The 16,961-nt window shown below is 41.8% G+C and overlaps 1 protein-coding gene across 1 annotated transcript; it reads right to left on the bottom strand.

The window, feature by feature from the left end:
* Positions 1–3,252: 3,252 nt before the first annotated feature.
* LOC131254490 (glyoxylate/hydroxypyruvate reductase HPR3-like) lies at positions 3,253–13,248 on the bottom strand. The gene is made up of 2 exons (XM_058255384.1): positions 12,576–13,248; positions 3,253–4,061 (listed from the first exon to the last, which is right to left on the bottom strand). The coding sequence occupies exons 1-2, from the start codon at positions 13,056–13,058 to the stop codon at positions 3,543–3,545; spliced, it is 1,002 nt and encodes a 333-aa protein (XP_058111367.1). The 5' UTR covers positions 13,059–13,248; the 3' UTR covers positions 3,253–3,542.
* Between the last annotated feature and the right edge of the window lie 3,713 nt (positions 13,249–16,961).

The raw sequence follows: 16,961 nt of genomic DNA, 5'->3' as shown, positions 1-16,961 counted from the left end.
TGAACCCTACCTAACTTGATCCACCCATATTATATGTTATCCATGAGGTTGACCTAGATGACCCGACCTGTGCCAACTCAAATGTCCCAATCCAAAATAAATATTAAATAAATAAATAAGAAACATACAGATGATTGGGCCCTTAGCCTCATATTCTCTTCTTAAACCTGAGTTAGGGCACGGCAGATTGTGTTGGGTCAATATCAAGCATGGACCATTTATAATTTGGTGGGTCATGTTGGTCTTGATTAATTTAATAAGTGGGTCATGAGTTGGATTTAGGCTAACCTGAGCGAGCCAGACCTTGATGATGGGAAAACACAAATATCAGCTTTATCCAAAACTTCTGTGAAGCTTTTAATGGTGGGCGCTCAATCCCCACTGTGTGGTCCACTTGATCATTTTATCTACCTCATTTTTAAAATGATCCAAAAAAGAAGAAAAAAAAAAAAAGGATGGATGGCATGGATAAAACACAAACATTATAGGGGGTTCTCAAGAGCAAATTATAGTGCACCAGTTCCATACGATAATCCAATCGACTGATCCTCATCATTTCATCAAGGATGATGCAAAAATCCCACCCATTAGATGATCCGATCCATCCATAAGTCAACTTCCTTATCTATAGCTGTCCTTTTTTCAAACCATGTTATGAGCTGATCAGGATTGCCTGATGAAAATAATTCCTTGGAACGACAAGCAATCGATGATTGGACCAATAAAAATATGGCTTAAACAGTTTATTTGACCTAATTTTCATATAAACCATATTGACCATCCATTTTATAGGATATGATCAAATGGTTAGAAACCACCGAATCCTGTGATTTTTACATGGAGGACCATTAATTGGGCGCCAAATCTAATTAACAGTCCAGATCGACGGATTGTCCTAGTGTCCCTGTGCGACCATGAGTGCCATTTTACAAGCTGCTACAATACATGGAAGCATACAGTTGTAGAAGAGATGCAGAGGCACAGCCCCGGACGGAAGAGAAACACAGAGAAAAAAAACAAACGCAACTTAGAAAAAGCGCGACGAAAGCTCACCCCTGCTGCTGTAGGCCTACAGTCCATGTTAGTTTTGCACCATTTTTTAAAAAATGGCAGTGACTCCTCAACAGTACACTTGGCATAGTTGTACTGCAATCCAGACCGACCAAATAGCTTACCGAGCTGTGGATGGAGTATGACCCAAATTGATTTGTCCCTTGGAAGTTGGATCCATCACTATCTTAGTTTAACCATCCATATGATAGCCGTTAATCTGATGATTAGGATTGATTGATCAGTGTGATTTAATAGATATTCTCCACCCACAATGGGACCCACAATTTGGATGGTGTGGGTAGTTGTACAGATGCCAAATGTGAGAAGGACACGTCACCACCATTTTGACAATGGTTCTAAACTAACACAGGAGACTTCTAACTCTAGCCCCTGTTTTGCACTGCAAACATCTGTATTGTATGCTGAACGATCCTTTTCTTTTTTTGTTTTTTTTTTTTTTAAATTTTTAATTAATTATTATTATTGTTATTGACAGAGAATGAGCATTTGCTTTTAGGGCTTGTTTGAATTTGCAGAAAGGTTGGGAAACAAAACATTGTTTATCGAAAAAATCTCATTTCCAAGAAATTGTGGGCAAAGAAACTTTATTTTCCATTTTGGTTTTTAAATAAGATTTTCCTATAAAATTTGGGGCATGTTTCTATTTTATTGTTGGTTAAAAAAAATAAAAATAAAAAATCCTAGTAGTTATTGGCATGGGCCAAATTAACACGTGACACATGGAACGCTTGAAGTTAGACAACAACATTGGTGGGTGCTTAAGCGTAATAGGGTTACATATGACACATGAAGGGTGCTTGAAGTTGTACGATGGCAAATGTGACACAAGCAACACATTAGCACATTTGACCTATGTTGGCACTTGAAGGTAGATGGTGGCAGATGTAGGCACATTGATAAATGTAGCACATAGAGTGATTGAAGATAGAAAATGGCACGTATGGGGCACAAGCCAAAGATGGACAGTGGCACATGCATGGCACAAGAGAAGATGGATAATGGAAATTTGGCCCATGTGGCACATGAGGTACCTAGTACATGCAAGGCCCAAGTGAAGATGGATGGTGGTAGATATGCAACACAATAGAAGATGAATAATAGAAAGTTGGCACATGTGGCACATTTGAGGTGTTGTGTTCAGGTGGGGCTCAAGTGAAGATGGATGGTCGCACATGTGTGATAAAACAAAAGATGGACAATGGAACATTTGGATATGTGACACATGTGAGGTAATTGGAGACAGGCGGTGTGTTCAACTCTTTGAGAAGTTTATTTTCCTTTAATGGTAGGAATTTGCATTGTTGAGAGAAATGAGAAATAGCGTTTCCCACCAATTCTCACAAAAAAAAAAAAGTTTTCACAAATAAAGAAAATTAGTTTCATGTGAAATGCTGTTTCCTTTTATTTACTTTTCATGAATCCAAACAGGACCTTAAATCATGGAGAGAGGATGAGGGGGCAAGAAGAAGAAGAAGAAGAAGAAGGAAAAAAAAAAAAAAAACAAGAAAGAGAAAAAAAAAAGAAAAGAGAGAGAGCAAAAGCATGGAAACAGATGAAGGAATAAAATTTTTTAAAGAAAGAATGAAAAGATAAGAAGAAGAAACTGAAGAGAATGGAGAAGATGAAAATCGTGAATACTCTCTCACGTCTCCCCCTTCTTTTTATTATAGTCTCATCATAAAAAAATGACAGAAATACCTTCACACACATGTACACATATTAACTTAAATAAATACACCCAAAATACCCTTGCAACTCAACAGAAACGAATTTCAATGCAAAGTGCTGACAATAACCCTTCTTTAGTGAGAATGCCGGTATAGCTTCATGAATTTATTGCGATGCATTCCCAATTTCTGAATCTTATACATCCTATGTTTTGAACCTTGTATTCCAAGTCTTGTAGCATTGGATGTGTAGTATGAGCACAATTTGAGTACCTCTATGAGATAGACCTCAACGTGAAACTGAAGAGTAATGGCAATAAGTGATTGAGTTCATAGTCCCTTGTATAAAATTGTATGCTCTAAAAATAGGTTAATATGAAGAACACAACAGTGTTTTAAACAAACAGAAGTGGAAGCGCCCTTGTTTTAAAAAGAGGAAGGGTTAGTACATGAAGTATTTGTAGATTCTGAATAATTCTGCTTTTTCTTATAAACATTATGATTTGCTTGAGATGTATTGTTTTTTAGTTGAGGGTGTGTTTGGTTGCACCAAATTTCATGAAATATCAACCAAACTCACCCAAACAATCTATTTAGATAACTTTTGTCAAAAATCAATTCAAACTAAATTAAGCACTAGGCTCTATTTTTTGCAAGTTCTCTTAATCAAAGCTTCCCATCTCTAAGGAGGGAGCATTTGTGACTGAGATGGTACACCAATTCATTCAAGCCATTATTAAATTTGTAAAAAAATAAAAAAGAACAATACAGATTATGGAAAGAAACAATGGCTTACAACCATTACTCCACTGTATATGGTAAAGGTTTACCGGAGAAGAAGGCGTCGAGGTTGTCAATGATTATCTGAAGTAGCGATGAAAAAGCTTCTGGCGTCAGCGCAGCGCTATGAGGGGACAACACTACATTATCCATTACAAAGAGCTCCTGAGGCACGTGAGGCTCATTTTCAAACACGTCGAGACCGGCACCACCAACCTCTCCTTGCACTAAGCACTTCACGAGCTCGTTTTCATCAATTAATTGTCCACGTCCGATATTAATGACGACTCCATCCTTTACCAGTGCTGAGAGGACATCCTCGTTGATGATGTGGTGGGTCTCATCAGTCAATGCACAAGATACAATGATGACATCGCTTTCAGCCGCAAGGTCACAAACGTTTGGTAAATAAGGGAAAGAGACAGACGGGTTCCTTCTCCTTGAATTATACGCAATGCGGCAGCCAAAAGCTTCCAGCCTTTTCGCAATTTCCATGCCAATGCTACCCAGCCCAACGATCCCCACTTGCTTGCCTCTGATCTGTGACAATCACCAAGTCACAGAAATCATAAAATTAATAAGCATTAATGGAGCACATTCATCATTTAAACAGAGTCTACTTTTGAGATAGGACGATGCTTGCCACCTCAACAGCTGTGACGAGAGTAGGAAAGAGAGAAACGTAGGGGGAGAAGCATTGAGGAAAATGGTGTGGCTAGGGCTAAATGGAGAGAGAGAGAGAGAGAGAGAGAGAGAGAGAGAGAGAGAGAGTCATGCCCACTTTTTCCAGTGTTTTGGCCCATTGGAGTTTTAGATCTGCCTCTTTTTTTTTTTTGGGCTGACATCCTAACATGATCCGGTGCAACATATGTATAGTATGGGTGTTGAACAGTCATCACAATATGTCCTGGAGAGCCTTTATTGCACGGTCCCCCATCATATCATGCTTACGAAGGGGAGAGCGGGCTACTCTCATCAAAAGAACTGAAATGACGAAAATACCCCTTGGTTGAAGGACCAGCCACACCCAAAAACTACCTGGTAACATCCTTCCCCACAACTAATTGCACGGTAAAAAATGTCCAACCGCTACTGGTGTTATATATAGTGCAGATTTAGCATACTGAATGCCTTGTTAAGACATGCAGTTGAGGGCAACCAGCAGTATCTATGCCCAGGCATGCCAAGCGTACTAAACTAAGATCAGATTGAGCTGAATCTGCAACTGTTGGAAATTTGATCTGTCCAGTCTAGTCTCGATCATTCTGCTCAGGACTATAACCGAGTCAAAACAGCTCTCCAATGTTCATTGTAACTAACAGAACAGCTACCTCAGCATAACTCAATGAGATACAAACATTTCTAGTAGAAAATAGGAGCAAACCAGCCAGCAAACAGAAATTGGTTTTTCATGACAGGTTAGCAAATAGTTCTGCAAAAACCACTATACCTAAACCCTAAATGCTAAAAGCTGCGAGCTTACTGAGGGGTTTTATTAGTAAAATGTCAATTTGGCTAAGGTTGCTTAAATGAGATTAATCTCTCCCTCAAGTCATCAAACACAAACACTCCAGAATGCTCTCTTTGGTCATCGAACACAAACACAAGTCTCCAAGTTTCCCCATCATGAAGAAGATACACAAGGTATCTCGCTGCTTAGCTTATTATTCACCTTATTATCCATGAAATTGACTCAAGTTGTATCATTAAGATGCGGAAGACTCCTACAAAATGTATGTTATCATCGACGGGCATGTAAGTAGGCATGGCGGTCGACCATACAAGGAGTACCTAGTGAAGTGGAAGGGATCTGCTCGAGTGAGAGGCCGTTTAGGAGTGCGCTGTCACACTAGCAATTCATACGTCAGATATGAAGGTGAGAATTGTAACAAGCATTCTTCCTGCATAGTCAGACATTTTTTAGCATTTGTACATGGGTGATGTTTGCACATATTTGAGAAGTACACTAGACCCTTGTAGTATGCAGAGTTCTGTAAGAGACTATAGAGAGCTCTATGACTTTTGTAGCTAGACATGTGTAGTCTTGAAGGTTCGGCGATGGTTGGATGAGTGCCAGACGACATAATCATAACCTTTGATGTAAATTCCATTTGGGTCACATACCTCACCATTGTAATCATAAGTTAAAAAACTCAAGAAACTCAACCTGACACCACCAAGTCAACTTGACTTGATCAGACATCATCTAGACTCAAGAAAAGCTTGATGGGTCGTGACTCAATCAAGACTCCAAAGAAACTCACCTCAGCTTGCACAATTCAACTCTCAACTTGTCAAGACTCAATGATATTTATTATATAAATATTACCGAAAAAAATCGTCTGAGTTACTTGAGTAGTTATCTTTCAAAAAGAAAGAAAGAAAAAAAAAGAGTTAATCAAGCAGTTGAGTGACTTTACTTTTAGACAAGTCGAGTTTTGAAACTATGGTTCTTATCTTCTTTAGCTGCAAGTAAGCTTGTTTTCCCACAAACTGGAGTTCTTCAACTATACTAGCCAAGAAAATACACCGCGTGTTAATTTTGACAAAATTCTTTACTAGCCAGCATAAGTCATGACACATCAAGCGCATAATTCACAAGAGAAAAACTTCAAACTCTGAAAGTGTGATGGATGATACACAAGCACTTAGAAATTGCATATATGGCATGCAAGCAATACAAAAAATATGCTTTCAGTTTAGATGTATCATGAACAAAAAATTATGCTGATTTGATTGGACAGATGAAAGAGAAAAACAATCAAATGAGGCTATTTGAACAAGAACATGTCAATGAATTAGAATATAGGGTTGTTCAAATAATCTGATTTGGGGATTGTGACTTGGCAGAAGTGGGTTCCATAGTTGATTTAGTGCAATTTTTGAGAGCTTGTATTTCAAGCATCATACACTGCCAGAGTGTTAGTACTCCCCAATTTGTTGTACTAGCAATAACAAAAGCATCAATTCTCTGCTAACCAGGAAAAAGCATCAACCTCTACAGATGTAAGATAAGAAAGAATCTTCCAAAAAATTTACCTTCCAAAACAGAGAGAGAGAGAGAGAGAGAGAGAGAGAGAGAGAGAGAGAGCTAAGGTTTTTAAAACCTAAAAACCCTAGCTTTGATACCAGGAAGATGCATTAACCTAGGTTAGGGCATCCCCTCTCACCTCTCTTTATTTTTAATATTGAAACATTTGAAAAATATGGTAGTTTGCAAGGCTACCCAATACAGTACACCCTCATTCTCCAACAAATAATTTCACTATCATGGGCTGGCTAATTAATTTTGTACAGCCTGATATTAGTGGACCATTGATCACGTGTACAACAACCCAACAAATATGGGATACTGTTGCAAAATGTTTTCTCATTGTGGTGATCTAGCCTGACATGTCAACTATATAGAGAGATTATAAATGTATGATAGGGGGAATCTTCAGTAGAGGCATATTACGCCTCCCCGTGTAAGCAATGGAAAGAACATGATCACTATATGCCTCAAAATGTTCCTCCTGAAGATATACATCAGTAGAATGAGAAGTTACGGACCTTCAAAATCATTGGTGGGCTTAATGATGAGTTTAAACCTCAGAGTTCAAATTTTGGAGTGTGAGAAGATTTCCTCCTTGGAAGCAGTTTATAGCCATATTCGAAATGATGCCAATTAATGTGCTTCCATGGTAGTATATATTTTCAAGAAGTCTGCCTTTGCAACTAGGGTAAAACCAAGTCAGGGATGATTTGTTGTTAACGGTCATACCAGTGAACAGATGTATCACTCACCTTTGTGTTTTGCCGATTTAGATAGTTTGGGCTGCACTTATTGTGGATGTCCTTGATATACCAAAATCGTTGCTATGATTTGCATCCTCACTTTAGACCTAAACTCAAATGGAACCAATACTACTGTGGTTGAAAGTTAGAGCCACTCTATTGAGACTAGTCGCATACCTGAGTTTCATCTCAGTGTGGTAGATCATTAGGGCTGTACACGAGTCGAACTAGCTCCAAAAGCTTGCTCGAATCGACTTGATTCAGCTTGGATTGACTCATCTTGAAGGGCTGACTCGGGGCGAGTCAAGCTCACTTTTTAAAACTCGAGTTGAAATCGTGCCGAGTTCAAGCATGGTGCAAATCAACTTGACTCGAAGCTCGAGTATTATATATATATAACTTTTTTTTAAAAAAAAAAAGCAAAACCCTACCTGATGCAAACCCTACCCGACCCTCTCTTTCACTTATGTAGCCCGTCGGTTGCCATCCCGCGCCCGCCCAAGCTGAGCTCTCTCTCTCTCTCTCTCTCTCTCTCTCTCTCTCTCTCTCTCCCTGATCCATGCCCAACCCAACTTGTCTCAACCCACTAAGCAACTACTCTCAGCCCATTCGGTCACCACAAAGGTATCACCACAAAGGTATGATTTTATATATATATATATATATATATATATAGAGAGAGAGAGAGAGAGAGAGAGAGAGAGAGAGAGAGAGAGAGAGGCATGCTCACCGAGGCACGTGCACACCTTTGCACACGTGTCATGGGTGTCGAATCCGAATGGTCCATAAGATGTGGAATCCCATGAAACCTTAGGGGGTGAATTTTCACCCTGATCTAAGATTTTGGTGGGCCATAGCAAAGAGAAATGCAAATCAAGGGAAGAAATTGTTTGCATTTTTCATGGCCCACCAAAGTTTTGGTTCAAAGTAAAAATTGGAACCAAGGGGTTTAATAAGGTTCTGCTTCATGTGGACCGTTCAGATTTTCAAGACTCATCACGTATGATGAGTTCTTAAAAAAGTTCGTAGGTAGTCTGTGCAAACTGGTTCGCAGGTGAGCGTTCTGCTATATATATATATATATATATATATATATATATTATATATATATATATATATGAACAAGCTTGACTCGACTCGAACCACTAGCTCGACTCGAAAGCTTTGGCAAACAAGCCAAGCTTCAATGTTGAGCTCGAGGGTGAGCTTGAGCTCGAACTCGAGTATCTTACGGATGAGTCAAGCCAAGCTCCACCTCGACTCGGCTTGATGTACTGCCCTACAGATCATCCTCAGATTAAAACTACTATCAGGACAATGGATTATTCAGGTATCTCTGCCATCTTGTATCTTGACCTGCGTCTCCTTCTAATGAGTCTTGAATATGGACTCTCCTTTGAGGTGTATCCTTGGTTATTTTCAAAGGAGTCAAGCACTCTTGTTGATCCTGCTTTGAAGCTATATCAACCACACGCACTGGCATAGCTTAGGCCATGAGTGTGATTTGTCAATTCATCCAAAAATTGTGTTCCCATCACCTTGACGTGGTTTATTGCACGTTACATTGTGTGAAGTCAACTCCTGGAAAAAGGACCTCTATATCGACCATGGACATTTAGAAGTATGTGGCTACTATGATGTAGACTAGGCGGGTTCTACCAATGACATGCATTTCATTACAGAATTTTGTACTTCGTTGGTGCTAACTTAGTATCTTAAAAAGGCAAGAAGCAATGGTAGTTGCCCGTTTGATGAGGACATCCAAGCACCACATCAGAGGAGGGTTGAGCCAATTTCCTTATGGCTAGATGACCATTACATGGGGCCCGCTTGACCTAATTCACATTCCTAGTCATATTGAAGACTTCACGTGCACGTTCATGCATATTTGAAGACCTCACACTGGGAAGATGCATGTGGGTTGCATTTAGGAGATTGATGGACGCATCGGACCGTTGGATCATCATCACTGAACATCTTGATCCTGAACTCCCTTGGTCCACGAAATAGTTTAGTTGTTTAGATTGTTTATATGCTTTGTTATTTTTAATATACCTTATATTTATGTTGAAATTAGAGAGTTAAGAACAACTTTTAATTTATTGAGCGTCTTTATGTTGAGAATCTTATCTAAGAGGGTCTTTTTGTAAAAGATCTTTTCTGAGATTATAAAAGAGAAAGATGGGTGTGTGAAGCTCTAATACCATTATTTTAGAAAAAAAAAAGTTGTGTTTCCTCTTTTTCATATGATTTGAAGAATACTCCACATGATTTAAAGCTTGGGTGTGATGTGATTTCATTTCTCATTCAACGGAGGTGCGAGGCTTCCATATATCATCTTCCTTCTCCCTTCCTTTCTATACAAAAGATGTATTTTTCCAAAAACTTCATCTCTCTTCTTCCCATCTTATCCAAGATCATTCAAATCATCTTTTTCTTTAACTTTTTATTATCCAACTTTAACCACAACCGAAATCAACCATTGAGAACTCCAAAACCCTAGCTAACAACTCACACGTGTGGGCCCCTAGGATGACTGTATGGACAACCGCTCAATCCATTGATTTCCCCTTGCTTCTCCCATCAAAACCTCTTTATTCCCCATCCATAACCCCACCCTAAACCCTAAATCTCCAATTTCATATTTTTTCCGATTTCTAAAAACCTTGATTCCAAAATCCCTAATTACCATGAACTCTAATTTTTCAAATTTCATATTTTCCCATTCATAACCCTAATCATAAAATGTACAAGTCAGTCCCTTGACTGTAGAACATACCTATGATAAATTGGAAGTTCTATTATTCTACTTAGCCTAGTTTTAATTGATTTATGTGATTTCTTAGTATGTGGGCATGTGATTTAGCTTAAATCAAATTTTATTTCTTATTGTTTACTCTTAATTACTTGGTTAGTTAGTATCTTTTGTTAATTGAATTACTTTATGAACTCCTTCATAACCTCCACGCTGCATACTAACATTAAATCATGTGTCCTACATCACCGTTCCTACATGTAAGCCAAGTATTGGTCCATCGGACATTCCACAAGTGAGGCCCTATGGCTATAATAATTTCTCGTTGAGTTAGGTGTTCTCGTTACTACACTTTTTCCCCTTTTCTGCGATAACCAAGTAGCAACCCATATCACCTCCAATCTAGTGATTCATGAGCTTAGTAAATATATAGAAGTTGATTGTCACTTCGTTCGAGAGAAACTATCAACGAGTGTTATTAGTATTTTACACCTTTCTTCCGAGGAACAACTAATTGATATCTTCACTAAGGTAGTTGTTGGGATCATTGTTCGGAGTATCCTCGATATCATCAAAATATCCCCAATATCATCCTTATCTCCAACTTGGCGGTACCGATAACACTAGTGGTGATACAATAACATTGGTAGTCTCAGAAATTTCAAGTATCTGTGATGTATCATTAAGCATCGCTAATAATTTTTATTATGTAAATTTCAGGTGTCGCTTGTATCACTAATGTATTAACATCGCCAATATTTTTTACTGTGTAAATTCCAGGTGTCACTTGTATCACCAGTGTATCAACGATATTTCAATAATATCGTCAATGTATTGATATCATAAAAATTTGTTTGTTAGAAAAATTACCATTTCAAAATTTTTATGGGCACATGGTTGTATACAGTTTTTAAATTGTCTACGAGAATATCGATCATATTGTAATCGATATTATTGTTATCGCAGCATGAATGATATCAAGACCATAAATTTTCGTTTTCTTTCCGGTTGTCAATGATTTCCTGGCAAAATATTGTGTTGTTGATATTCTGAAAAATATTGATGGATAGATGAGATGGTTGGATTTGTTTTTTTTTACGACAACATAGGCTTTTAGCCTTCAATTAAATGAAAACTTATTATGTATGCATTCTTTTTATAATTTTTTTATTCCTAAATATGCAAATATGTGTATTTTTGCATCTACTGAAGTTTCACTTAAAAATTCCAATGTTTTCCTCTCATTTTCGATTATTGGCAATATCGATATTGTTTTTGTATCCTTAGCCAACGAAATTTGTAGCGATGCTAAGACTTTGAACACTGGTTAGGATACTTTTTCTTGATATTGTATATACTTGATCTATTTTGTTCATCCATTTTGTTCATCCATTTTTACAGATAAATTTAGAGCTTGATCCCAAAAATTAGAGGGATATAAATCTCAAGTGGACCACACCACAAGAAAACAATAGTGATTGGATATCCACCATTAAAATCCTCCTAAGGCCCACTGTATTGTTTATTTGACATACAATATGTTGATTAGGTCATACAGGCCCAAATGAAGGGGAAAAACAAATATCAGCTTGATCCAAAACTTTTATGGCCCCAAAAGGTTTTTAATAGTCAACGCTCATTCAACACTCTTTCCCGTCATGTGGTCCACTTGTGATTGGGATATACTTCATTTTTGGTCTCATACCATAAAATGATCTCTAAAAATAGATGGACGGCATGGATGAAACACATAAATCATGGTGGTGCCCACAGAGCACCGATTGGCTGGTGGTTGAGGGAGTAGCCAATCCGTTTCCAGGGAAACCCTATACTAGCTTAACCGGATGCGGATTTCCTGGAAAAAGCGTTGGCATGAACTTAATGCGATGGGATGCTAGGTGGGGCTCACGGTTATGTTTTTTGAGAATTCCACTCCGTCCATCTGTTTTACCGGATCATTTTACAACAAGAGACGAAAAATCAGGTGGACCCAATGCTCAAGGCAGCCATACAAAAGGGAAAAGCAGGGAAAGAATTTCCAAACGTTGAAACCTTCCTGAGCTCCACCTTGATGTTCATGTGCCATCCAAACCGTTTATAATGTCATTCTCAATGGGAGAAGTGAAAACACAGAAAACTTACCTAATATGAAACTTTTATGGCCCTACAAAATTTTCAACGGTGATCACGAAATCCCCACTGTTTTCTCTCGTATGGACGCCTTGAGTTTTGGATCCACCTGATTTTTGGTGTCTTCTCCTAAAATCATCCGGAAAAAAAATAAAATATAGACGGAGTGGATTTCTCAAAAACATCATGGTGGGCCCCACATAACATCCCAGCGCAGGAACCTCCTGCGAAAGCCTTTCGCAGGAAATCCGCAACCATCAAATCAATGTCTTTTCAGACAGTTCTTCGATATGCTCTAGGTCAGCGATATAGCCGGTCAGGTCTCATTTCCTCCATCTACAGATGGGGAATCTGGAAGAGAGAGAGAGAGAGAGAAGAGAGAGAGAGAGGACCTTAGAACCAAGAGGCCGATACTCTCCCTGCAGTGGCCAGAGTCCACGACGAACGTAACGGTCGGAAGCGGAGATACGACGGAGGACGTCGAGCAAGAGGCCGACGGCGTAGTCGGCAACGTCCTCAGAAAAGGCGGTCCCGACGTTACCGACAGAGATTCCCCGGCGCCTGCACTCGGCCATGTCGATGTGGTTGACGCCGGTGCTCGTACTGACGATACATAGGAGGTGAGGGAGACAATCGAGGGTGGCCGAATCGATCGAGTCGTTTGGAGTGCAGACCATGACCCGAGCTGACTCACCATGTCGTGTCAGGAAGAGGTGAGTCGGAACGGACGAGTCATCGCATGGTTTGAGGAAACGGAATTTCTTTGAAAGAGCTTCGTCGAAAAACTGAGGGAGGGGTTTGAGTATCAGAACCAACGGAAGCTCTTTCTCCTCTGCTGCTGCTACCGCTGCCGCTGCCGCTTCGGCTTCTGCCATCGGTTTCTTCTATCTCCGAACGCACTGCTACCTGTCCAAAATCAGGACTACACAAATGAATATTGATGAGTTTAAATGATACTCAGCTAGCGTATGACTCTTCATACTCAGGCACTCACATTTTGCATACATAGCATATACTAACTCGGATAACCTCTTATGGGTAGACACTTGATGTTTGCGGAATATGAGATTTTTCCATTTTTTATTTTTAACCGTCCAATAAATGTCCACTAATTTAATAATAAGATCACAAATAAATAAGCTGCTTTTTTTTTTTTTTTTTTGGGTTCGCGAGATATCTGCAATGGTGTCAGAACTTGAACGGGTACTTATATGCCACATGTACGGTTTCTTTGTGCCTGCACATCATCTGTTACACCGTACCAGAGTATCCTAGTATCTCTCATCCCGGCATGGCTGTCAACGGGCCGGGCCTGGATCGATCTCAGCCCGGTTTGAACTTATTTGGGCCGAGTTCATTTAAAATTCAGATATTCAAGCCCGAGCCCGGCCCATTGACCCCTCGTTTTCGGTGGGATGATACGGCAGGCCGGCATCTATGCCTTGTGGGGACCTTCCCAATAAAAGCTTTTAGGCGTCCTTCCTGGGCAACCGGATTGGCTGGTGTACGGCATACCAGCGGTACGGCTGATGTGGGTACGTGTCGTGCGTAGACCAGCGTTGCAGGTCCAAGTTATACCAACTGTTCAATGACAGTGGGGTGTACTCAGAAGCTAATAAAAAAAAGTAAAAAAAAACCGTCCAATGACATCAAAGTTACGTTGCCCCAGAATGATGTATTTATTATATCTACACCGTTAATCCATTTTTTTGAGATCATTTTAGTGATGACAGTAAAAATGATTCATGTTGGTGCAAAAATCTGGTTCGTCCTCTTAGACCTTCGTATACCTGCACGGAAAAAAGACAATGGAGACCCTGGCTTGAGCAGGGGACCCTCCGATGCCAAAGTCAGGCCTGGATTCTGGGTCTAAATGTATTGAGGGGTTTTTAGAAAGAATTTTTGCCTTACCTCACAAGACGATGGAGGTTCCCCTTTTATAGCTGCAGGAGCATTTAATCGTACGAGGATTCTTCTCCTGATATCGTGTGCGGGATCCTCTCCTGGTATCACGGAGAAATGATCGCGCCTATCTCCAGTCTTCTTCCGATCCCGTGAGCTTCGGGGTCGGGGATCTTATCCCAAGATATTCGGGATGAGGCTTTATCTCGCGCTGGCCGATCCGATAAGAAGATCGGCCCGATTCATGCCCGGATTGCTGATGTGTCGTCCGAGCCGACTCAACTTTTGTCTCGGTTCAGTGAACCATGCCTCGGATCTGACACATCCTTTGGCGACCTGAGGCATAAAGTCCGAGTCTCCGAACTCCGTATCTTTTGTCCCCAACAGTAAGCCCCCTTATTCCATGTGTTTCATATGACACTTAGGAGTAGCGAGTTCTGAGTCGATTCATAACTCAGTCCGAGACAATAAGTAGTCATTTAATGCATTCTGTGTCGCCTTTGACGGGAGACGGTTCAGTCTCTGACGTCGCATGCGCCGACAGTCGTCAAATCGCTCACCCCGCCAATGAGGGTTGGACACGTAGCAAGGGCATTATTGTCGTCAGTCGACGTGCGCCACGTGTCGAGTGGGGGAGTCGATGCAGGCGTCGAATCATTTTCCCATTGATTGCTTCCACTACATGGCAATCTTATAAAATGGTGGGGGTCCCGCATTTCGAACTTCTACTGCCATTCCCGCTTTGCTTTTCCTTTGGAGCTTTTTCGGTCTTTCGTCTTCTCCCTTTCCTCTTTCTTAACTGTCAGCGGCTCCTTTCGCCATTTCCGTTTTCCTTCCTCTCTCCGGTGAGTCTCCCTTTCCTCTTTATTTAGTGATAATGACGGCTAGAGGTTCTTGAAGTCCCCAAGAGGGAGTTTCCGGAGATGAAGGCGACGCGCAACGTTTTTGGAATGTTGCGGAATCGCCTTCCTTACTGACAGAGATAGCAGTTGATGCGAACGCTGCTTTTCTTTCTGAGAGGGTCACTGAAGCTCCAGCGGAGCGCCCTGCCTCCGTTGATCCTTCTCGTGGTGGGTCGTCCTTAATAACCCGCCCGGGAAGGCCTAATCTTCCAAGGGGCATGGAGGAAGAAGAGGAGGAGGAAGAGGAAATGTTGATGGCCGAGGGAACCTCTGGGCCGGTTCCTGTTGATGAGTCGGCACACGCCGAGTCTGAAGGAGAAGGATCGGGGGATGATCTAAGCGGCCCGGTTCCTTCAGTTTTAACTGAGGCGGATTTAGACAGAATCCGAATCGGGTATCACATCCCCGAGTCGGTTATCACTTATCTCCCCCGTCCGAATGACTTGCCGGATCATCCTCCTGCCGGGGCGGTCGCGATCTACCAAGTCTCGATGCAATGCGGCTTGCGTCTGCCCCTTCAGGCCATTGTCCGGGGAGTTCTATCTCGTATTCAGATTGCCCCGGGGCAAATAGTTCCGAATGGGTGGAGGAACTTATTCGGGTGTGCGGTGTTGTGGGCTGAGATGGAACAGCCACCGCTAACAGTCGACGAATTTCTCCACTTATACCAAGTGCGCGTGAATCCGAACTACCCCGGCTTTTATGTCTTCGCTGCTTGGCGGGGCGGAGGCGGCTCCCTAATAACTGACCCTCCCACTTCCAACAAACATTGGAAAGAACGTTGGTTTTGGGCCTGTGGTCGCTGGGAGACGGCTGAGTCCGGGTCCTACGAGGCTCGTGTTCCTCGGGCGTTCCAGAGAGCAGGTGACTTGGGTCTTCTCTCTTGCCCTTCTTTATTTTTGCAATATTCTAAGTCTGACGGGCTTGTGTCTGGCAGATATTCCGAAGAAGCGGCAAAAGCTCGGCTCCAGTGCTTCAGCTCGGATCAAAGAGTTGAGGACGTTGGATCCGGCAGATAGGTCCTGGAAGGTGCTCTTACAGCCGGAGCGTCTTCATCTCGCAGGTCTAGACTCGGCCGTCACAGGTAATGGAAAAATGTATCTTCATGTACCTTCTGAATTTTTCCTGACTTACTTTGGTTTTTTTTATTATTATTTTTAGATTTGCCCGAAGCTCGACCCCATCTCAAGATTGTTCCCGAATCGGCCCCCTCGGAAATGACTGGAGCTCGTCCTCCTCTTAGGGCGGTTTCGAAGTTAAAGGCTCCTCCGCGATCTGTTCTTCTGTCGGAGCCTCGGCCGCCGAAGAGACAAAGAGTGGTGCGGAAGGAGAAGGAGCCTGCGAGTTCTTCTGCCCCCACTGTCGTTGTAATTTCTGACCCGGAAGAAAGGGTGGAAGCGACGGTGGCCGCAGCCTCGGAACCTCAGGCGGCACCCGACTCGGGGCACGTTGCGACGGATGTTCCGAGACAGGAGGAAGAGATTAGGGCTGCGTCTTCCAGAGGGGAAGAAGAGACGAGGACTGCATCCTCCAGAGGGGAGGAAACGAACCAAGAAGGGCCGTCCGTCCTTCAGAAGGTGGTGTCGGGGATGGTTCCCTGGGCCTTAGCCCATGGGAGCGAAAAAGAGTTCATCAGTCTCTACAACGCTCCTTCATCGCAAACCGTCGGCCATGCAGCAAGGGTGCTTTTTGAACTAGCTCCCTGCTTGATTAAGGCCAGCAAAGAGCTATCTTCGACTCATCGGCTGCAGACTCTTCTATCGGAAGCCGAAGGGCGACGCGAGGATGTCGAAACTCGGGTCGGCATTCTCATGGGCGAGGCGGCCCTTGCCCGGAAAGCTGCCGAAGACACAAAAGCAGAGGCGGCTTTCTCTAGGAGAGCCCTTGATGAAGCGCAAGTCGAGGTTACTCGGGTATTGGCTCTCCTTTACAGAGCTGAAGAAGAGAACCAACGAGTTCTCGCAGTCCATGCTT

This window comes from Magnolia sinica, chromosome 1 (assembly GCF_029962835.1).
Source record: "Magnolia sinica isolate HGM2019 chromosome 1, MsV1, whole genome shotgun sequence".
NCBI classification, from domain to species: domain Eukaryota; kingdom Viridiplantae; phylum Streptophyta; class Magnoliopsida; order Magnoliales; family Magnoliaceae; genus Magnolia; species Magnolia sinica.
The sequence above is the reverse complement of the archived record's forward strand: the minus strand, read 5'-3'. Positions and strand labels throughout refer to the sequence as shown.

Bases quoted from the DNA above. Each gene is read 5' to 3' on its own strand.
- LOC131254490 (XM_058255384.1), bottom strand. From the start codon at position 13,058: ATGGCAGAAGCCGAAGCGGCAGCGGCAGCGGTAGCAGCAGCAGAGGAG. The intron at 4,062-12,575 runs GTCCTCTCTCTC...TGATTGTCACAG, and splicing joins ATCGGCCTCTTGGTTCTAAG to ATCAGAGGCAAGCAAGTGGG.